At 35.1% G+C, this 22,198-nt stretch overlaps 5 protein-coding genes across 10 annotated transcripts; 3 read left to right on the top strand and 2 right to left on the bottom strand.

Annotated features, from left to right (window-relative positions):
* The first annotated feature begins 443 nt into the window (after window positions 1–443).
* On the top strand, window positions 444–7,271 carry LOC105959535 (putative E3 ubiquitin-protein ligase ARI8). Its single transcript, XM_012983654.2, has 15 exons — window positions 444–910; window positions 1,340–1,461; window positions 1,665–1,770; window positions 1,877–1,967; window positions 2,694–2,866; window positions 3,730–3,834; window positions 3,921–4,009; window positions 4,593–4,700; window positions 4,811–4,901; window positions 5,019–5,108; window positions 5,245–5,292; window positions 5,401–5,472; window positions 6,233–6,332; window positions 6,422–6,548; window positions 6,640–7,271. Exons 1-15 carry the CDS (start codon window positions 701–703, stop codon window positions 6,908–6,910), a joined length of 1,803 nt encoding a protein of 600 aa, XP_012839108.1. The 5' UTR covers window positions 444–700; the 3' UTR covers window positions 6,911–7,271.
* A 266-nt stretch (window positions 7,272–7,537) lies between these two features.
* Window positions 7,538–10,233, top strand: LOC105958818 (calcium-dependent protein kinase 24-like). The gene is made up of 8 exons (XM_012982821.2): window positions 7,538–8,223; window positions 8,357–8,480; window positions 8,574–8,717; window positions 8,833–8,985; window positions 9,094–9,209; window positions 9,322–9,489; window positions 9,583–9,816; window positions 9,906–10,233. Exons 1-8 carry the CDS (start codon window positions 7,702–7,704, stop codon window positions 10,050–10,052), a joined length of 1,608 nt encoding a protein of 535 aa, XP_012838275.2. The 5' UTR covers window positions 7,538–7,701; the 3' UTR covers window positions 10,053–10,233.
* Window positions 10,234–11,030: 797 nt separating this feature from the next.
* Window positions 11,031–12,029, top strand: GUN4 (protein GENOMES UNCOUPLED 4). Its single transcript, XM_012983653.2, has one exon. The coding sequence runs from the start codon at window positions 11,159–11,161 to the stop codon at window positions 11,939–11,941; it is 783 nt and encodes a 260-aa protein (XP_012839107.2). The 5' UTR covers window positions 11,031–11,158; the 3' UTR covers window positions 11,942–12,029.
* Window positions 12,030–12,911: 882 nt separating this feature from the next.
* Window positions 12,912–16,891, bottom strand: LOC105959533 (protein FAR1-RELATED SEQUENCE 5). Of its 6 annotated transcripts, XR_016029948.1 has the most exons (6): window positions 16,698–16,891; window positions 15,641–16,077; window positions 14,698–14,915; window positions 14,233–14,563; window positions 13,349–13,479; window positions 12,912–13,243 (listed from the first exon to the last, which is right to left on the bottom strand). XR_016029948.1 is itself a non-coding variant. In XM_012983650.2 (4 exons), coding segments are annotated over exons 1-3 (654 nt in total). In that variant the 5' UTR covers window positions 16,699–16,891; the 3' UTR covers window positions 13,984–14,563; window positions 14,698–14,699. The 6 variants fall into 6 exon arrangements, 2 of the variants coding, with proteins under 2 accessions (XP_012839104.2, XP_012839103.2); XR_001172957.2 differs by having other exon boundaries at window positions 12,912–13,479; XR_001172956.2 differs by lacking the exons at window positions 12,912–13,243; window positions 13,349–13,479 and adding an exon at window positions 13,939–14,122.
* Window positions 16,892–17,000: 109 nt separating this feature from the next.
* On the bottom strand, window positions 17,001–22,022 carry LOC105959531 (protein NLP9). Its single transcript, XM_012983648.2, has 6 exons — window positions 21,745–22,022; window positions 19,934–21,085; window positions 19,619–19,663; window positions 18,790–19,521; window positions 18,360–18,483; window positions 17,001–18,238 (listed from the first exon to the last, which is right to left on the bottom strand). The coding sequence occupies exons 2-6, from the start codon at window positions 20,888–20,890 to the stop codon at window positions 17,244–17,246; spliced, it is 2,853 nt and encodes a 950-aa protein (XP_012839102.2). The 5' UTR covers window positions 20,891–21,085; window positions 21,745–22,022; the 3' UTR covers window positions 17,001–17,243.
* Between the last annotated feature and the right edge of the window lie 176 nt (window positions 22,023–22,198).

Here is a 22,198-nt window from a genome sequence, read left to right as displayed (position 1 = left end):
TGATATAACAACTTTTGGCTGTACGTATTACCAAATGAATTGTGTAGTCGTGTTGCGGTTCAGTATCGAATCATCAAACTAAAACAAGAAAGAATTTTGACAAATAAATATATTTATATATATGCATTGCAACGAAGCCTAAGAGCCCGTTTGATTACATTACATGGACCGAATTGTTACATTAGATTATATGTTACGAATCTTTATATATGGTAAATGCACTTAATAGCGACGGTTTTCGAGCACGTTTTCGAGTCGATATCAATCTACTCTAAAATTCAAAATTTAGTTAGCATGTATGAAGAGATTATTTTTTAAAATTGATTGTAGGATAGTTTGATGACCATTAAATCATCTAGTTTAATTTAAAAGGTAAAATATTTGACGAAATATTTCAAATCAAAAAAATTTGAAGTGTTAGGAAAAATTATAAATATATATTTGAAAATACATGAAGAAGAAGTAATTAAGTAATTAATTAAGAAAGGAAAAAAGAAATTAGGTGCAATTTAAGCAGTCCTCTAAAGTCTAATATTTCCCCTTTTACAGCAAGTGATGATCACATCACTATATCAGCCCTAACCGAGCAGGATTTCCTGATTCCAATCCCCAATTCACTATCCAAAGATTTGTCACTCTCTCTACTTTCTCTCTCTAGGGTTTTCTCTCTGCTGAATATTCGCGAATCGGCGACTGTGTGATGGACTCCGAGGACGACATGCACGACGCCAACGATGTGGCGTCGGCGGAGGAGGAGGATGACTACTACAGCGGCGGCGAGGAGGAGGAGGAGGAGGATATGGACGATGAGGAAGACTACGACTTTGCCGAAGAGGATGACGTTGATACCGGCGATTATGACTTCATCGCCAATAACTCCGACGATGATGCTATTGCCAGTCGTTCGCAGGTATACTTTCGAATTGGCGCTTGCGTTCTCTGTGCAATTGTTTGTTTATCTATCCCAATTGAATTCTGAGGGACTAATTAGGACTCTATTGGATGGTATCTTGATTTTCTTTTTGTCGAGTCTGATTTCTGCTGGATGGAAACCACTGTTGAATCATCTTTTTGGATGTATCAGATGGATTAATAGTTAATATTGCCCATTGTGGATATGCAGGATGTTATCTTGTTTTTGTTTGTTTTTGTGTTAACCGGGCGCAAATTACAGTGGGCGTACGATTTGTGTTTTAGCTTTGGAGGGGTGGTCTCTTAAAATTTGTGATCTGGGAAAGAATTTTTAAGTTTAGTAATGCTTTTATGAGAAAGTAAAGTTTTTTGAAATGTCTTGAAGATTTTTGCTTTCCGATATGACTTTTTTTTTGTATATTTCTAGAACTATACCATTTTAAAGGAAGAAGATATACGGCAACGTCAAGAGGAAGACATTACTACAATTGCTACTGTCCTTTCTATTTCAAGGGAAGCAGCATGCATACTGTTGCGTCGTTACGAATGGTATTCTTCGTGTTTCTTCTTCTAACATCGAGATATATCTGATATGTTATACGAACTTCTATTTTGTTGGATTCGGTTGAGACTATTATATTGGGCGATGTGTGTTGAAAGTGCTCTGAAGCACAATGTAGTCAGTTTGCGTCTTTTTTTTTTCCTGTAATATTTTTCACTTTTGGTTAACTTTCTTTTCGTAATTGATACAGGACTGTGAATAATGTGCATGAAGCATGGTTTGCAGATGAAGAAAGGGTCCGTAAAGCTGTTGGCATATTGGATAAACCGCTTGTTAAGTTTACAAATTCTGGGGAAGTAAGTTATCTATTTGTTTATCATTGCTCCTGTGTGTTTGTATTTTCACATTTGGAGTGCACTTCCTTATCACCATTGCATCATAACGTGTTTTATGTCCTATTAGGTCACCTGCGGGATCTGTTTTGAGAGCTATAATCGTGACAGTCTGCGCTCTGTTGCATGCTCTCATCTTTTCTGTGATACATGTTGGAAAGGTTTGTTTAGCCATGCTTTAATATTTTTCAATTAAGTTGATGGTTGGCAGCTTTATCCATCTATGCTTCTAGTGAAGACCCTTACTATATCTATTCTACAGAATCTACCCCTAGATCAAACTTTTATTGTAAAGAGAATATTTTGTTTAATCTACTGGTTGAGAAGTGGGAATATTGTGGATTATCGCACCATTTCATTCTAAGAACTAAAGTTAGTAGGGTTTATATTGAAGGAGAATGTCCTTTTGTGTCTCTCCAGAAATTTATGTGTGTGCATTTTCCTGGGAAAATATTAATAGTAGGATACAATGAGGAAATACTCAAAAGAAATTTGGGAAGGGCCATCACTTCCAGGTGGAAAGAGAGACTCATTGGTTCCTTGCTTTTATTTTGGTTACATTTTCTTGAGAAATTTACTCTGGTCAATATATGGCTAGTTATGATGTGCTGATTTTTTCTTTTTTAGATTAAGTGACTGCGCAGCTTGTTATGAGGGTCCATTTTAACTCAAAGCACAATGCAATTTTCACATCTGTGCATGATAGACGAAGCTTTAAATTCATTAGAACCTTTTTTTTTGACTAATAAGTGTTTGAAACACTTTAAGGAGTCTGGTTTAACTAAAAACAAAAATGAAACACTTTTTTTTTTTGTCTCATTCTTAGTTGCTGCTCCAATCGGCCCCATGATAACTAATTTACTTATCATGTCTGCTGTTTTTTTTAGCTTACATTAGCACAGCCATCAATGATGGGCCTGGATGCTTGACGCTAAGGTGTCCTGACCCGTCCTGTGGGGCTGCTGTTGGCCAAGATATGATTGATGAGTTGGGTTCTGGTGAGGATAAGGAGAAGTATGGCCGTTATCTTCGTAGATCTTATGTTGAGGACAGTCGTCAGGTTAGAAATATCTTTTCCTGAATTACTGCCATTTTAGGTGTCTACGAATATATAAATCATTACTTCTATAAGATAGAGATATTAATTGTGTACTAAAAGATAAGCAGTGAAATAATATACTGTGCATATTGATACCTTCCATTTATAGAATGCACTGTTGATACTTATGCTGGATTGCTATAATTGAGCTTAGATTATCAAGCATTCCTATCATCTTTTAATTAAAAGGACACATGCATATCCTTGCACTTCTGTATCTATTTCTGCGTACCATTAAGAATATTTCAAATTAATTTGTCATGTAATCTGTAGAAAGAGAAAAATCTTCTTGGGTGGAAAGTGGAAAAATCTTGTCATTGACTCCTTGTTTAGACCCTTTCACGCCGTTGCTGCTGCTTCTAATATTATTATATCTATTACTACCATCAGAAAAGCTGCAGGTGCTATTGTATTTAATCCTGTATTTGATTAAGTTAGAAGGTGCATTCAATCTAGAAATTCCTTTTTTTCCCTGTGTTTTGGGCTAACCTTTTACAGAAACAAGAATAGTTTCTGTTGGCTTTTACATAAAATACAGACTCACAAACGTGAGGTTGAATTATTATCTCTATCTGAGTCGATAGGAGTTTGAGTTTGAGAGAGTGGTGCTAGATTATTATTTGTGCAAAGTCTTCAAGTATCTCTTGAGGCTTTATATTATTTTAGATTATATCAAATCTATATGCGGCACTGCTAATTGAGTTTGGAGTTCATGATAATGGCTTGATCTGGATAATAGGGTTTGGATGATTTGGCCTTTTTTTTTCTTCTTTTTTTAGATTATCTGTGTTCCCTAATGTTTGTTTTCATTTATTTTTTGACAGATTAAGTGGTGTCCTGCTCCTGGTTGTGATTCTGCTGTGGAATATAGCCTTGGTGGTGGAAGCTATGATGTCACTTGCAGTTGTTCGTATAGCTTCTGTTGGAATGTAAGTAATTATTGTGCATTCAGTTGTCTTCCTTTCTCTTGATGGTTATTCCATTCTTCAAGTTTTAATTGTGACGGTATGATCAGTGCACAGAGGAAGCTCATCGGCCAGTGGACTGTGAAACCGTAGCAAAGTGGGTTTTGAAAAACAGTGCAGAGTCAGAAAACATGAATTGGTAAACTACTTTCTTGTGGATAATTTCTCTTTTTACATCATTTAGGTATCTGCATGAACTGCTCACCATATTAATGAACAAGATTCAACTCTTGTTGTTCAACAATTAGTTGGTCAAATTGACAATTCAATGATCTGATCTTTTGGCCAAGTAAGAACAGTACTTCTGAAACACAAATCAATTTAGTTTGGGACCTTGTTTGGCAGTTGTACATAAAAAAAGGCTGAAGGAGATTAATAATGAAATACTCAGTTGCAAAAAGTTATGTGTTAATATATTCTACCAAAATCTTGAGCAGTTTCCTTTGACTGGAAATCTTATTTCATCTTCACAAACTCTGTTCAGTGTTTGAACAGAGTTTGAAGACCGGTATGCTTTAGTTTGAACAGAGTTTGAAAACCGGTATGCTTCTTGCTTTAGATGGTGTACATGTTAGGTTCCATGTTTGTGTCTCTAGGTATATAAATTTATTTAAATGCAGAGCTTAATATTTTAGAATGTAGAAGGCTAATGAAAATGCTACTTTTCCAGCAAGAATATGCTGTATATTTATTAGCTTGGTGTCATAACTTGTCGCTTTTAGGATATTGGCCAATTCCAAGCCTTGTCCCAAGTGCAAACGTCCAATTGAAAAGAATCAAGGATGCATGCACATGACTTGCACACCACCGTGCAAGTTTGAATTCTGCTGGTATGGTTTCTAATTTCTTACTTTATGAAATGAAATTCTATCAGTTTACCATTTGCATTCATTACCATGCTAACAACTGGTGCTGATTTTTTTTAATTATATATATATAGGTTGTGTCTTGGTGCATGGTCAGATCATGGTGAGAGAACAGGAGGTTTCTACGCATGCAACCGTTATGAAGCAGCAAAACAAGAGGGAGTGGTACGTAATTAGGGATATGTTTTTTTAAGTGCGTTATGTTGCACATGATTATCCGAAGTTCGTCTTTATCTTCTCTTAATTACTTTTTCAATTCTTCCTAATCGATTATGCATCCAGTATGATGAAGCTGAAAGGAGGAGAGAGATGGCCAAAAACTCTTTGGAAAGATACACCCATTATTATGAGCGGTGGGCTTCCAACCAATCGGTAAGCACTATTTGGTCATTTTTTATTCCTTGACCATTGATGTAGCACGTGCTGTTTTTTATTCCCCTACAAAAATTGAGTTTTATTTTTGCTTTTCTTTGCATAAACTCTTTAATCTTTTGCAAATTCAATGCAGTCAAGGCAAAAGGCACTTTCGGATCTGCATCAAATGCAAAGTATCCACGTAAGTATATGTTATATACACATTATATTTTTGTAAGTATATGTTATTATACACATTATATTTTTTGTGCCGATTTATTATCTTTATGTTCATGTTATTCCCCTCCAGCTTGAGAAGCTTAGTGAAGTTCAATCCCAACCCGAGTCTCAACTAAAATTCATTATAGAAGCCTGGCAACAGGTAAGCCCATCAACAAATTCTTCAAGTTCAATGATGTTATTTTTGGATAATTTTGGTCGCATTCTCTATGTTCAGATTTACATAATGGTACAATGAAATGCTGGGTTGCTAGTCTGTTCCTGCTAATGGTTTAGAGTGGCGTGTGAGAAAACTACGCTAAGGGACAAGTATCTCATGATTTAAAAATGAAATGTCTGGAGAATAAGTTGATTCCTGAGATCCAGCTGATGGTTATTTATTGAAAATAGAGGCAACTAGAATACATATATTTTCATGTGCAACCTTTAATCAGCATATGATAGCGAAATTGAGGAATTTATTCTGTCTCATGCCATAAAAGGGAATCAGAAATCGGAAACTTCATAAATTGTGATCATATCTCTTTCATTGTCATTTTCTCTCCATTCGTCATCATTGCCTCTACCTAAATATGTTTAGTTGCCACTTGCCGTACAAAATGCCTTTGGTTTACTGACTTATTATTGTGTCAATGGTGTGTTTGCCGTACTTTCTGTATGGATGAGAAAATTGTAATTATTACCTGGTAAAGCTGTAATTGACTTCGAATTCATTATAGTAATTTTATGTGCCATGGTGCTGTACAAACTCCTATTTGGGGGAATGACACTATGTTAACTGTTCCCAGGTAATTAAAACTTGGGCTGGTCTCTCAACAATTTAGCCAAGACATGGTTAAAACAACTGTTCCCTTTGGTTAAATTGTAAAATAATCATGTATGACTTTTGAACATTCCTGCAGATAGTTGAATGTAGGAGGGTACTGAAATGGACCTATGCGTATGGATTCTATCTACCAGAAGAGGAACAAACTAAAAAACAGTTTTTTGAGTATTTGCAAGGTATCATCTTCTCTCGATGCATCCATTCTCTTGGAAGAAATTACGTTTCATTTTTTGTTTTAACGACTTGCATATATGTTAACATTTAGGTGAGGCGGAAGCTGGTTTGGAGAGGCTTCATCAATGTGCAGAGAAAGAGCTTACGAATTACCTTAATTCTGAGGGCCCATCAATAGAGTTTAATGATTTCCGTACAAAACTTGCTGGTCTGACGAGGTATAATTCCTCGTCGTATGGATAGATATGAGATGATTAATATTTTAAACAGGAGTGACATTAAAAAAGTTTCTCAATTGTTTTTCAACAGTGTCACGAAGAACTACTTTGAGAACTTGGTTAGAGCACTAGAGAATGGTCTTTCGGATGTAGATTCACAGGCACCACCAAATATGACGAGTTCGAAAAACGTGGCAGGGACTAGTAGCAAGGCTAAAGGTGGAAGGGCAAAAGGGTCTTCCAAGACGAGTTCATCAGTTAGAAACACGGATGATTCGTCGGGTAATTGGGCTTGCGATCAGTGTACTTACATGAACGCCCGATCTTCAACTACATGCATTATGTGTCAGCGTCGCCGTTAATTAGAGAACTAATCGCCTAAAAATGAAAATCTTTTCTTTTTTCTCAATTATGAGCTGGCGAAGTAGTGAGTATTATCCTAGCCTTACTCAAAGTGCTGTTGCTCGAAGAAACGTTCTGTGGGTGTGGGTTTTTTCTTCGAAATATTGTTTGTATATAGTTTGTCTGTATCATGTTAGATGAAGTTAACCTTCTTCAAACTTTGATACTTGTGAGTTGTGACTCTGATTCTATAAAGAAAAGGGGGGAAAAAAAAAAGAAAATTCTTAGGTTATGGTTCTTGTCAAACCTGGGTAAGGTGGAATATTCTTACCGGAAGATGTGCTATATTATATATGTTGTAATAATTTCTTCTTTTCTAAATTTGCAAATGTTATTTCTTTCAACAGCAGATGTCCATCTGAAACCCAATGCTTTTGTGGGGTGGATTTTATTTTTATTTTTATATAATAATAATTTGAAAATTGGATAATGAAAAAAATTCAAAATTAGAATTTTTTAAATGAAATTTTGTAACTATAAAATTAGAGGTCAACGTTGACTAGTTTTACTTGAAGGACACGAGCGAATGGCGGGGAAGGAAAAGTAACGCAACCAAACCAAATAACCACCTTTTTTTCCTTTCTTTCTTTTGTTCTTGATCTCTCTCTCTCTCTTCACTTTCCCTCTTATTTTTCTCCCATGGGATTTTAATCTAGAGAGAGAAACACACAAATTGAGGATTGTATATATTCTAGAGAGAGAGAGAGAGAGAGAGAGAGAGAGAGATCAGCCAAATCAATCAACTAATCCCATGGGGACATGCATGTCCCTGCAAAGAAACTCAACCCTCTTCAAGAAAACGAAAAAATCGAACACCGATTCTCAAGAATTTCAAAACGGCAAATTATTCAGCGGGAAATTAGCCCCGTTGAGAATATCCCGTCCAATCCAGGTTCTGAAAGATCCAACGGGCAACGACATATTCAGCAAGTACAGGTTCGGAAAAGAGCTCGGAAGAGGCGAATTCGGCGTAACTTACCAATGCTTCGACGATGCCAATGGGGACTGCTTAGCATGCAAGAAAATATCAAAGAGCAAACTGAGAACGGATATAGATATAGAAGATGTAAGGAGGGAGGTCGAGATAATGAGGCATTTGCCTACGAACCCAAATATCGTGAAGTACAAAGAGGTATACGAAGACAAAGAGGCTATTTATCTTGTGATGGAGCTTTGTGAAGGCGGTGAACTGTTCGATAGGATTGTCGCTAGAGGCCATTATACCGAGAGGGCTGCTGCTCTTGTCACCAAGACCATTCTTGAAGTTGTCAAGGTATGTATCTATCTATATGTATGTATTTGTATCTATAGTTTTATTTTATTTTTTTTTTTTTTTTTTTTTTTTTTTAACGAAATGTACGTAATTAATCTGTTTTGGATGATTAATGTTTATTTTATGTATGTAGGTATGCCATGAACATGGAGTAATACATAGAGATCTGAAGCCTGAGAACTTTTTATTTGCAAACGAGTGCGAAAATGCGCCTCTTAAGGCAATTGATTTTGGCCTTTCCATTTTCTTTGAACCAGGTATATATATGCCCGATCGAACGATCAAATAATTGTTCGACGAGTGATTTATGATTTTTTACATCAATTTGTTTGGTATGAATGGATATTTAGGTCAAAGATTTAGTGAAATAGTCGGAAGCCCATATTACATGGCACCGGAAGTTCTAAGGCGCAATTATGGACCGGAAATAGATATATGGAGTGCAGGTGTTATTCTTTACATACTCTTGTGTGGAGTTCCTCCTTTTTGGGCAGGTAATTAACTCATTTTTCTTTTATTTTCTAATAAATAACTATTTTACATATGTAATGTTATTATCCCGAAAATAATATATAATTAAAGAAAAATGTGTAAATTGATCTAGTGCAGAAACAGAAGAAGGAATTGCACAGGCAATTGTGTATGGTGAAATAGATTTCCAAAGGGATCCATGGCCAAGAATTAGTGAAGATGCCAAGAATCTTGTTATCGGCATGCTCGAGCCTAATCCTCACGCTCGTCTCACTGTCGAACAAGTCCTAGGTAACCTAAACTACTATATATTGTCATTATTCAATCAATATATATATATATATATATACATATACATACATGCATGATAGATATACTAATTAATTAATTGTAAATTAGGAAGCCAATGGATACAAAATGCAGACAAAGTTCCAAACATACCTTTGGGAGAACGTGTTAGAACAAGAATTAAACAGTTCTCTTTGATGAATAAATTCAAGAAAAAGGTCCTTAGGGTAAGTTCTCATGATCTCATATAGTAATAATTATTAATTAATTTATTAATTGAATTGTGTAATTAAAAGATTATTAATAATGTGTGTTACAATATATATATATAATTAACAGGTGGTAGCAGATAATTTGCCAGATGATCAAGTAGATGGGATAAAACAAATGTTCCAAATGATGGACACAGATAAAAATGGAAACTTGAATTTTCAAGAATTGAAAGATGGTCTCTATATGATCGGTCAACCGGTTGCCGATCATGACGTACAATTACTACTCGATGCTGTAAGTATATAACGTATATATACACAAGGAATCGTTTTTTTTTTTTCCGGTTGAAAAATTGTGACAATTAATCATAAATAAATAATAATGAAGGCGGACTGCGATGGAAACGGGATGCTAAATTGCGAAGAGTTTGTGACATTGGCCGTGCACTTGAAGAAAATAAACAACGAAGAACTGTTACACGAAGCGTTTTTGTACTTCGACAAGAACAACAGCGGATACATCGAGTTCGAGGAGTTGCAACAATCTTTGCTAGATGACCATTTTGGCCCTACCAATGACCAAGTTGTGCAAGACATTATTTTCGATGCCGACCTCGATAAGGTATCATTTTTTCGTTGTCTCAAATTATTAATAAATATTTTTAGAAAGTAAAATAATTAATTAATAAAAAATGAAATATATATATATAGGATGGGAGAATAAGTTTTGCAGAATTCAAAGCGATGATGAAAACAGGGATGGATTGGAAGATGGGTTCAAGACAATATTCTAGGGCCATGCTTAATGCTCTTAGTGTCAGGCTCTTTCAAGGACACAATTTACAATTTAATATCTAATTTTTCTTTCTTTCTTTTTTTTTTTCCTTTTTAATTTAATTTAATTTTTTTAATTTTTTTTATAATTTCATGTTTTTTTTTGTTTTCTTCTTCTTTTTTTTTTTATTTCTCCATTGGATGAACAAATTAGAGTGGTGGTTATTGGCTTTATAGTTTATTCCCTATTGATTATTATTTTCACTAACCTTATGATTAATTAAATGCTTTATTTACTATAAAAATACTAATTAATCAATTCATGCCACAAAAGGAACCATTAGATGAATTAGTTGATCTTTAAAACTTAAGACACTATTTCCCACATGGTTATTGTATGATTATGTGCAAATCAACGGTTTAATTATTATTCTGTATATTTCATCGGATGTTATCATCAAATAAACCGTTAATTCGGCTAGAAAACGAATCATAGAAAGATTTATAAATTCAATTCGTAAAAAAAAATTAGCGTCTAAACATTGTTCAAATTAGTTGAATTTGGTTTAATTTACTCGTTTTTTTGGCATATATTTTTGTTGTAGCTTTATTTTTCGTGTTCGCATATTTATTTTTTTCTTCTCCGACTAATTCATTTTGGCATTAATTTGATATTTTAATTTGCGTTTAATGGAAAAAAAATCATTTAAATCACTCTCTCACACACACACACACACACACACACATATATATATATATATATATATATATATATATATATATATATATATATATATATATATATATATATATATATATATATATATATATATATATATAGATAGATAGATAATTTAGATCCAAATTAGGGAGTGTAGAAAAGGTGGTGTACTAGACAATGCCATGCTAAATTTGGAATATAGGGGAAAGATAAAAAGATAATGAAAAAGAAAATCCAGGCTCACCCAAATTCAACCAATCACAATCCACCATTCACTTCACTCACCACACATGCATATTTTCTCTTATCTCACCACAAATTCAACTTGCTTCATTTATTTCTCTCAAAATCTCCGCAACAACAAAATATCCCCATTCACTAAATAAATAAATCTTCATTTTTTTTTTATTTGTCTTTTTTAATAATAATAATAATAATAATAATAATAATAATTCCCTTCTCCCACCTTATGGCCACCAACGCTTTCAACTCTATATGCCACCACCACCACTCTCTCCGGCGACGCCACTCCCTAGACTGCCATCCCACCACCAACACCACCACCACAAACCCTTTCTTCCTCCGACCAACCACAACCACAACCCTCGCCGCCGTAAATTCCCTCACCAACTCCACCGCCGCCTTCGCCGCCGTGTCCTCCGCCGGAACCGCCACAAGCAACCCCAGCACAAACCAGAACGTGTCCTTCGACCTCCTGGAGCAGCATTTATCAACAAAGAACTACCGGGAGGCGGACGACGAGACGCGCCGCCTCCTGATAGTCCTCGCCGGAGAATCCGCCGAGACCCGGGGGTACGTCTTCTTCTCGGAGGTACAGTTCATCTCGGAACAAGACCTGAAAACCATCGACGCGCTGTGGAGAAAGTACAGCAACGAGAAATTCGGGTACAGCGTACAGAAAAAGATATGGAAGAAATCAAACAGAGACTTCACAAAATTCTTCATAAAAGTGGGGTGGATGAAGCTGCTGGAAAGCTCGGAAGTAGTGCAGTATAACTACAGAGCATTTCCGGGGGAGTTCATGTGGGAGATGGAAGAAGGCACGCCGGAGGGACACCTGCCGTTGACCAATGCTCTCAGAGGAACGCAGCTTCTCACTAAAATTCTGGAGCACCCAGCTTTTGGTGAAGATGGTGATGGAGAAGATGAAGATGACGATGTAGAGAGAGAAAGTAGTATTAATGGCATTAAACCGTTGAGCAAAAACTTTAAAACCACCTACACTTTCTGAGTAAGCTCTAATTTATTTTTTATTATTAAAAAAACATAAATCTTGTCAACATTATTATTAAATATAAGATTTTTTCTTGGTGAATGAATGTTTGATCAATTGATTGTATTTTTCAATTTATTTTGTTGTTATTTCAACTATGTATATTGTTATTATACACGGTAGAACTTCGATAAATTAATAATTTCGTATAATAGTTTTTTTCTGGTCCTGACTTGGTAAAAACCTACTAAATTATAATTCGATAATTTAATATTTCGCTAAATTAATAGAATTTTGTTTATCTAGCTATATTAATTTATGGAGGTTTAAATGAGAAAGTAAAGTGGAAAGGGTAATTTATTTTGTTTAATAATATAATTATTGATTAGTCCAAAATTAAAAGAATAATTAAGAATAAAAGATGTGTTTTGTAGAAACCAAGGTTTAAGCAGAGTATCTAATGCAATTATTTGGCAGCTTTTAGACCTTTAATCAATGGGTATGTTGACTCGCAGTCATAGCTCATGGTGAATCTAAGGCAACAATACACTTTTCATCCTTTAATTTTGCACTAATTTCATATTTGGTCCCTAATGTTCACAAAATAACAAATTTGGTCATTTATGTTTCAAAAATTCAATACTTTTAGTCATTTCAATGAATCAACTATGTGCCCGTGACTTACTTAACAGACGAACTAACGATAAATTGACAAAAATTACCAAAAATGTTAATTAGTGTGACAACAGGGACCAAATGTGTTTTTAGTAAACTTAGGGGACCAAATGGGAAATTAATACAAATTTAAGGGGTGAAAACTGTAATTTTCTTGTGAATCTAGTATACACGCCCAAATAAAAACAATTAAATATTGTTGTACTTTTTAATTTGCTGGTGCGAATTTTGTCTGTTTATTGATAGAGTTCAATTCGATTGTTCCAATGTAGAAAATCTGAATGCATACAGTTTTTTATTATTACACCCAACAAACAAAAAAATTTAATGCAAAATACAAAAAGTGCAACAAACACATTTATTTTCGGTACTTTAATTCGATTTTACATAGAGAACCAAACACGAACAAATATGTTCGGACCGTAAAAAATAAAAATAATAACTATATCATAGATTTGAAAATTCGGGGCGGTTAACAATTGTTCGATTTTTCAGTTTTCGGTTTTTTCGGGTATTTTTTTATTTTCCCGAACCATCAATCGTAGACTTCGCAGTATATATCTGGATGCACTTTGTTCTTCAACTTTCCTCGTTGAACACAAAGACATACACCATATATAAGTACAGCCAGAACAGCAGTAATCACTAATCCTCCAACCAAACACGTGCCAATTAGCGTCGAAATCATTTTAATTTGCTGATTAAATTAATTATTATTCGGAATCAAATACAAAAAAATTAATTGCTTACTATCGTATGACGAACAATCAACGTAAGTAACTATGGTTCACCTGTTCCATGCACTCCGATTCTCCTTCTTACACAACAACATAAAAAACAGAAAACGAAACATATAACTGCGGATAATCCTACTGCAATACCTATAAACAAGAAATTCTTGTTAATTTGAATCATTTTTTGTTCATTATAATTCAAGATAAAATAAAATAATTAGATGTGTAACGGCATAATATTACTGTCACCTTTTTATAAGGAGAGTGAAAGAGTAAAGAATATTCTCTAGCATGCACTTTAAATAATTATTAATAATTATCAGAATGATTATGGCATGATTGTACTATCAAAAACTAGAATTAATTGTTTCTCTAGTATACGATTTTGTTTCGTGATTTTGTTCGACAATTCAAAAATTAGTGAAACAATATTTCGATGAACATATTACAATTCCAAATAAATAAATGTATATCATCATTTTTCGTTAAATAATATGTCCTTTCTTTTTTCTTAAATAAAACCAATAAATCTAGGGAAAAAAAGAATTCCAGTGCAATGATTAATGCAACAATTAAGGACGAAATACATAATCGTGCTGCATCCACTAATTCAGAACTTAATTTCAAATACTAAATATCACGGGTTCAATGTTTAAGAATATTGAAATTTTTAATCTCGTTGATTGTATCAAAAATGAACATGGCACGGATAGAGAGAGCAATCGCAAGGTACACTACAACTTCTACTCTGTTCATTTCATCTGGTGTTCTTTGAGCTAAACTTTTTGTCCTACGACACATTATATACATAAATTGCAATACTTCAAAAGAAAAAAAGGAAGGCTCTTCCGATCCAAATAATGTAAACTGTAAAAGGGAGTGCAATGTTCTGAATCTTACCTGAATTGCAATCTCAGAAGCTCTTGTTGTTCAGGAACTTGTATCCAACAGTTGCTCCACAAATCACTTCATACTTCGTTGTATGCGTTATCCTCAACCAGCATAATATTCATTTCTTCTTTGCCTCGTCAGCACATTCTTAAAAACCGGGCCCCCAATGTTTCTTTCTAATACTTGCTATACAGTGTGGGTTTATGAAGCAATTAGTTTGAGATTTTTCAGCTCAAATGCTTGGATTTATACCAAGCAAGCAAAAACAAAAACAAGCTCGAATTTGCCTTCTCTTCACAGCCTTACTATTGCAACTCCACTGATCGATGATTTTTGGTAACTGCAATCATGAATATGTTTAGGTTTAAGGATTGCATCAATGCATTTTTGTATACTCTTAAATATAACTCAACAATATTAAATAACATAGAAAGTAACAAGATCAATTCACAAGACACAGATCACGGTACTTACCCTTATAAGCTCGGTTTATTGTGGAGTGAAAGCTCCTGCCTTGTCGCTTCAAGTTCCTTAAGATTATTACGGATGATTTGTACTTTGGATGTTAAATGGTCATTATGACTGTCAACGTCTTTCATGAGAATAAGTAGCTGCTCCCTATACGCAGCACTTAGACGTTTCTTTATTCGGAGTTCTGCAGTTAACTCTTGTATTCTTTTATCTTTCTCGTCCTACAAAAGTTGCAGTTTTATCAAAACATAAGTACTTTACGACATGGCAAAGAAAAGCACTTATTCTGTTTAGTCAATAGGTGGTACACACATGCAGATAGCAAAATACAAGCATTAATATACAAAGACGAACATTAACAAGACACATATGAGAACTACTATAATTCAGGAACTTAAATCATTGCAAAAATAAGCCAATTTATTGAACTTCATTAAGAAATCACAACATTAAAATAATCTCTATAAGACAATTTCTTTCAAAAGACGATTCATGCTTTTGCTATTCCCAATAATTGACACATGCATCTGAAATTGTTTCATACACCATAAACTACTACATCTAAGAATACTAGGAAGAGAGACAAAATCTAAGGAGATCGAGATTGATATCAGGTTCCTCTGCTTTTATTTTCAGCTTATTAGTGTATGTATATCCATTTCACGAGCACGAGTTTATGTTTCTTCTAGTACCTCCGTGTATACGTTTTGTTGTCATACATCTAATCTACTTCTTCCCCCAACAGCGAGCAATTGATTCATGGTTATAACTGTCACTCAATAAGTGCTTTTGACGACTTTTTACTCGTTTTTTCAAGAAAATCAAAAAAGTAAAAAGGAGCAAAAACCTTAACCAGTTTACAACAAGTACCAAATAAGCAAATAAACTTTAAAGACCCTTAAAGCAACAAGGAACTAGGAAATAGATAACGATTGTTAGTACTTACATAAGTGGGGCGTCTCTTAGGTAATGAAGCTACCAAAGGATGGTTATGGTCTCGAACAAACTTCCGTACAACCCACCTCCCTCCGTTCTCTCTCTTTATCAAGAGCATTGCAGTACAACCATCCCTCCGTTTTTCGCCCACTTCATTGGAGATATTACACGCCTTTTGAGCATTAAGAATGTTCCTGCATCCTAGTCCACGTGATATAATGGATCCATCACGCTCCGATTTACGGGATGATAAAACACGGGTTAAAAACCCTGCACGCCCAGCATAGTTATCGTAGTAAGCTCTAGCAGCAGAATCCGATTCGAACGTCATGCCTTCATATGGTTCTGTGTTTTCTATGTTTATGTCAGCTTGACATGATGCAACTTCACCGACTACAGATGCTTCTATCATCCCATTGCCACGATCTAATGCATCTTCCATATCCACTACAAGAAAATATTGCATTTACAGATGATTATATACACTACAAAACAGATTCCAACTAACATCCAGAAATAATCGGAAACGAAACTTGACAAATCCTGTCATCCTTGCAAGCATGGATTTCATAGGACACCCAAGTTTAGACTTACCTAAACCTAGAGCATTAAAATTTTCGATTGAAATAGAAGAGCACTAGATTAAACAAACATACCCATTATATGAAATGTATATCATCATTTATAAACCCTAAAAAAAATAAAAATAAAAAATTCCTGCAAATAAGGAAATCATATCTGCTACTGAAATCACACACGCCCACATTGTAAACATCAGCGAATTGAAGCCCCAATCAGAGAAAATCGTACAAGCCTGAAATAGGCGCACAGATATAGTTTAAAATTTCTCCTCTGTATTTGCTAGCAATTGCAAACAATTAAAGTACCTAATTTCATGAAATTCCACAAAATTAACCAAATTAATTACACACAGAGTAAATCACTGAAAGAGAAGCCATAAAAAAAAAACAGCAAATTTTAGGGCTGAATCAATTTTGTTGACGAGATTCCATATAATTCGACATAAATAAACACAACAGAAATGAGAAGGAGAGGAGGTTTTGTACTACTGATTTTTGACAGGGCTCCCCGATTTTGTTCCCTTTCTCGAAATTTCTATTCGAATTTCGGATTCTTTTGCTTCTGTGTTTCCTGATCAGCTATTAATATTTTGAAAAGGGCAGCGGTTGAATTTCTTCAAATTTAATTATGCTGCTTTTCGATTTTCTTATTATGGAAAGTCAAAAAGTCCAATAAACTTGCTTTTGATAATCCATTATTCTATTATTTATTTTTATAATAATTAATCAGAATATTAAAATAATCAAAATTATAAACTCGAGCCAGCTAAACCATAAGTAAATACTATATCATTAAACATAAGGAAATATGAACATTAATCAAAAAACAAAATTCTATTTTAAGATGTTACATTGTAGTGCTTTTTTTTTCTATTGCAGTTCTAACCGCACAAAAAAAAAACTAACACCTCTCATCTACAACCTTCATAATTTCTACAAACACATGTACAGCAGTACAAACATGGCATCAACTAATAAAAAAAGAAAGAGAAAAAAAAACTAATAATAGTAATCTTCATTGTAGATAATTTATCAAGACCCCTCCCCCAAGAAGCAATTACTGCCACCAGAACTTCCTACACCGCTCGCCACATCACGGACAAGAAACTTCACATTTCGAGTGCCAACAAAATCCAAAATATCGAGACACTCCTGCAAATCGGAGTCACTAACCAACATCACCCATTCCTCTTCATCGTCCAAATACTTGAGCTGGAATTGCCCTACCTGCAGTTTAAACCTCTTCGCCACTTCTTCGTACAGTTGAAAGTACCCGGCGGAAGGCTCGAATTTAAACCGAACCGTATCTTCGTTGTAAGTCGCTTTCACTACAATCTTCGAGCCACTGTCGCCACAGCTTGTCTCGTTTTTACGAATATGCCCTCTTCGGAAGCTTCGAGAACTCGAGGAGCTATCGTTCATCAATGACCCGGATCCTGATCCGGATCCGGATCCAGAACCGTTTGAGGAGTCCGTCATGCCCGAGGAAGTGGGTTGGGTATGCTCGACAATTCCATCGTCTCTATCCATTCCAGCATCATCTTTTACATCTAATTCATTGCCAGCTTCAATAATGGAGCTCGAGTTCTGATGAATGAAAAGGGATTTTGAAGGCACTGCTGGAAAATTCGGAGAAGTTGGCCAAATCACATTGTTTTGACACTCACCCACCACTTGGTTTCCATCTAATAGACACTCCTCTTCCATTTTCACGGTGGTGGTTTCGAAGTCCATGTATGATGTGGATTTTGAGTTGTGGATTACTACCGGATTATTAGGGTTTTCGATTGATTGATCTTTGTTGGAAAATGCGAATCTTTTGCCAGAGTCGAGTTCTTGAATAATGGAGCCTGAGGCCACGAGCCCTCCAGTGGTTGGATCGAACTTGAGTGCTCCTTCCACACCCTGAACAGAGTCGAGGACAATTTGTATTTTCCTCAAAGAACGGTTCACTTTATTTATTTTGCGAGAAGGCCATCTTGAAATTCCGTGTTGCCTGCATATCCTTTTGAGAGTCGTTGGGCACACTGAAAAAAACAAGAAATACGAATTTGAGATTTCTAATATTTGTGATGAATTTTGCAAGAAGTTCACTTTTGAACACGAGTATATATAGACTGTATGAATAATTGAATATGATGGACTCACCACCAATGCTTTTGGCAGCATCTTTAAGACTACCAGAGAAGTATTGTTGGAGAACACTTAAGCTCACGTGCTTCTCAGCTGTACTTCGCTTCTTCTCCGTCTGTTTCCTTGATCCAGTCATTGTCTACAACATTTATAAAAAGGCACTAAGAGCTCTATCTATTTACGCCATTAAAGAAATGAACATAATGAATCCAATAGTCACACGAGACATAAGAAATTCAAGAAAAGTAACATCTGTCTAGTAGCACTAATGCTCGCATTAGTTTTCACTCTTCAATGTAAAGCAATTACATGTTTTTAACAGCATGCAGCAACATTCAGACTTTCATGTTTCATATCCCAACTATACCAGTAAACACACTAGCCAATAAAATAAATCATAATCAAAAGTTTCTCAAAGTGAACATAATTTAAAATAAACAAGTACCTGTCCGCGAGGCCCATCAGCTTCTATTACTCTGGGTGCTGATTCAGATATATTTTGAGTTATGGGATCAATGGTGCTTGTATTCCCAATAATAAGCGACTGTTCAGAACTCCTCCTAGAGAACGATATTGCTGGTGTCTTTCTAGTTTCCACATCGTATAGTTTATCTTTTGAAGTGTCTATCCCATGCAAATCGGCATCTGACACTGTCCTCAAACTCTTACATATTCTCTGCATTGTACTGGAGAGGTTATTGAGCAAGAGTTGTTGTTCTTTACTTCCTTTCATATTAACAGGAAGAAACAGTTCTAGTATATAGTCATCGTCACCGGTATAAATACTTCTTAGCTTGATTGCAACCGCAGCATTTAGGCCAAATTTCCGGGCATGATGAACAAGAGGATACTCGCTTATATGGTATTCCTTCACATCAGGGTAGAAGAAGGGGTGATTTGATTGAAGCGCTTTCCCAACAATACCTTGTCCTTCCTCCAGATAATGCTCAGCACATGCATGTACAAAGCCTTTTATATCTTTGTCGTTCACATAACAGGCAGAATCCTCGATGCACAGTACACATTTCTTGTTCGCACTCCTATTGCATCCTCCATTATCTTTTAAGTAACTACATGGAATCCATGTGAGTGCAAGAGGTAGTCGATGAGCATAGCAAACAGCACGCAGAACATCTGTAATCTCAGCTAAAGCTGCTTTTTGATTCTTAGAAAGACTCTGCATGTTCAAATTTTGATTTAAAGAGAGACCGACCATAACTATGATGGAATTAGAATAATCTGAAAGAATAAAAAAGCAATTAAATGATAATAACCTTGGGGCAATGTCTTTGAGGTACAGTGCTTGTCAAATTCACAACCTGAAAACATTCACAGCTCAGAGGTATTACAATCTTGAAGTGATACTAAATATGATTTATAATAGGGTAATCGCGCATTATTAAGTAAACCTGGCTACAACCACGAAATAATGAAATAGTAGAACAATTCTACAAAATCAAGAAAGGTCCCACAATAATTACTCAGTCTTCAACATTTCAAGAGAAGATGCAGTAAAACTATTTGCAATCAAGATGTAGTAGTGATTTTTGTTTGAGCAAGGAATGATAATAAAAGGAATAGAAAGTTACCTGCAGTGCACGACAAACATTTTCCATCTCCAAATCAAAATTGGGCTTCTCCTTCATGGTAACCAGTTCTAGAACAGCACAACACGACTTTTCACGCGAATCATCATCGAAAATAGGTAAAGCAATAGATCCTCGAATTTCATGATCAACAGCGTATTGTACCCGCAGGTACTCAGCTTTATTGTAGTACATCACATTTGAGGTCCACTCTGGAATCTTTGAGGCAAAAACACGACCAGGAAGGCCAAGAAAAGAGCCCGGTTTTGATTCCGTTGCAAAGGTAAATGACCTAGACACTTCACGATATCCAGAAAGTGTTTGATCAAGTAAATAAGGCTGTTCACAGGTGCTTAAGATGTACTGATCCCCATTCTTCATTGGAACCCACAATTGCGCTAAAATACCCCCACCAGACCACTCTTTGAACAGATTCAATGCTTTAAGCATTTTCTCGGCCAGTGTAAGCACAGGAGGCCTTGGAATCACATTGTTCACTACACTTTCTATCAAATCATGTTTACTTGAGCTCTCATCTTTCGCCTCGACCAACAAATACCCATCATCAGCACAATTTGTTGCAGAGGTCATTTGGCTGTCTATTTGACGAAAAATCACTTTATCTTCACCAAACGGACTCCCCATAATGTCATCATCTACTACGGACATTCCTGAATTATACTGATGTGTGAAGTTGAATCCATCAAAGGATGAGTAATTTGTGGAAGGAGCAGTGAGAGGGGATGAGTATGCAAACATCTGGTCAGACAAATTAGTGGGGCTGTTACACCATCCAGCATATGTATCGAAATTCATTAGTTCTGCAACGTTAAACGAGTCTTCCGTATACAAGCCACGTGTACCATTATCTGTCGACCCTGTAGTCATACCCTCCATACGACCCCTCAGCAAAGCTGAATCGTTATTATCCTTCTCTTTACTCGGAAAATAGTACTCCATTTCTAACCAGAACACCAAAAGTTATACTATCGCGATAAAGCAAATGTCAGAGAATTTTTGAAAAGCGTGAACTGAAATCTACGTCCCTAGATTTACAGCCTCCCCTTTGTGTCATATTCACATAAGGGGACGTTTTGCCCAGTTTTTGACCTAGTTACCCTATCAATCCCGCTGTTTCTTTGAAAGACTGGAGACCTGCAATAAACATAATTTGGAATTACATATCTCCTCATATGAGCGTGTATTCAGAATTCTAAGATTCAACTGATCCAAATGATGCAGATATGACTCGATATTCGAATACCTTTCTGGAGCTGGTAAAACAGAGAGTGACTTTACTGCCAGTAAAAAATTAAACATTATCTTGTCTACCATTATACACTTGGTTTCTCGAATGAAGCCCTAATTTGTTAAACTGCACCTTATGAAGGTGAAGTGCAATGAGGAAGGGTTTTCCAATATAAGAATCTTGAATGTTAACAAACAAAATTTGCAGAACGAATGATAACTATGAGTTAATGAAATTAGTTCATTAACTTTCCAGATTTAACCCCAAATCCAACAATTTCAGCACATATTAACAAAACTTCAGCTAAGCAGATTAACTTACTAGAGAAAACTTAATCAATTTCATTAACATAAATATCAATTTCACATAAATTTTCAATCAATCTCCTTAATTACATGACTATTCAGTATTTAAATAACCAATAAAAATGGTGAAATATACGAGAAGCGAAGTTTGCAGAAAATTAATAGAGGGTTTAAGCGGAGAAATGCATGAATTCCAGCAAAATGAAGCAAGATCTCTGAAAAGTATGTCTGGAGAACAAAACGGAAGAAGAAAATAGTACCCGGTGGAGCTACGGTGGAGTTACGGCGGAGCTACGGTGCGATGGAGCAGTAGAGAGAAAACGGCTTGATTGGCTTGTACTTTTTTTGACTTTTATATCTGATTTTTAGTTCAACAAACAAACAAACAAAAATAACTCGAGATATGCACAAACTCAAAAATAAAAACTGTTTTTCTTAATTATGGAAAGTTTATTTATTAGTATTTCAAATAAGAAATTTTGTGAAATATATTGGGAATTTTTTTTATTATTATTTTTCATTTTACATATAATCGCACACATCATATAATATAATTAATCGGGTGAAATTCATTGTATATAACATATAACAAATCATATTTTCAAATTATATAATATATCGAGAATCTAAAGTATCGGAAATTGTTTAATAATCCGTGGATATTTATTTATATATAATATATATATCCTTATAATAATTAATAATTAAGATATT

Source organism: Erythranthe guttata, chromosome 14 (genome assembly GCF_056151865.1).
Source record: "Erythranthe guttata isolate IM_541 chromosome 14, IM_541, whole genome shotgun sequence".
Classification (NCBI taxonomy): Eukaryota; Viridiplantae; Streptophyta; class Magnoliopsida; order Lamiales; family Phrymaceae; genus Erythranthe; species Erythranthe guttata.
This window is presented reverse-complemented; position numbering and strand designations above follow the sequence as displayed.

Excerpts from the sequence above, each read along its gene's own strand:
- LOC105959535 (XM_012983654.2), top strand. The coding sequence starts at position 701 with ATGGACTCCGAGGACGACATGCACGACGCCAACGATGTGGCGTCGGCG. Across the intron at positions 911-1,339 it reads CTATTGCCAGTCGTTCGCAG|AACTATACCATTTTAAAGGA; the intron begins GTATACTTTCGA and ends GTATATTTCTAG. Across the intron at positions 4,010-4,592 it reads GAGTCAGAAAACATGAATTG|GATATTGGCCAATTCCAAGC; the intron begins GTAAACTACTTT and ends TGTCGCTTTTAG.
- LOC105958818 (XM_012982821.2), top strand. The coding sequence starts at position 7,702 with ATGGGGACATGCATGTCCCTGCAAAGAAACTCAACCCTCTTCAAGAAA. Across the intron at positions 8,481-8,573 it reads TTCCATTTTCTTTGAACCAG|GTCAAAGATTTAGTGAAATA; the intron begins GTATATATATGC and ends ATGGATATTTAG. Across the intron at positions 9,817-9,905 it reads TCGATGCCGACCTCGATAAG|GATGGGAGAATAAGTTTTGC; the intron begins GTATCATTTTTT and ends ATATATATATAG.
- GUN4 (XM_012983653.2), top strand. The coding sequence starts at position 11,159 with ATGGCCACCAACGCTTTCAACTCTATATGCCACCACCACCACTCTCTC.
- LOC105959533 (XM_012983649.2), bottom strand. The coding sequence starts at position 16,096 with ATGCAATATTTTCTTGTAGTGGATATGGAAGATGCATTAGATCGTGGC. Across the intron at positions 14,916-15,640 it reads CTAAGAGACGCCCCACTTAT|GACGAGAAAGATAAAAGAAT; the intron begins GTAAGTACTAAC and ends CAACTTTTGTAG.
- LOC105959531 (XM_012983648.2), bottom strand. The coding sequence starts at position 20,890 with ATGGAGTACTATTTTCCGAGTAAAGAGAAGGATAATAACGATTCAGCT. Across the intron at positions 19,664-19,933 it reads ATGTTTGTCGTGCACTGCAG|GTTGTGAATTTGACAAGCAC; the intron begins GTAACTTTCTAT and ends GAATGTTTTCAG. Across the intron at positions 19,522-19,618 it reads CTCAAAGACATTGCCCCAAG|AGTCTTTCTAAGAATCAAAA; the intron begins GTTATTATCATT and ends TTGAACATGCAG.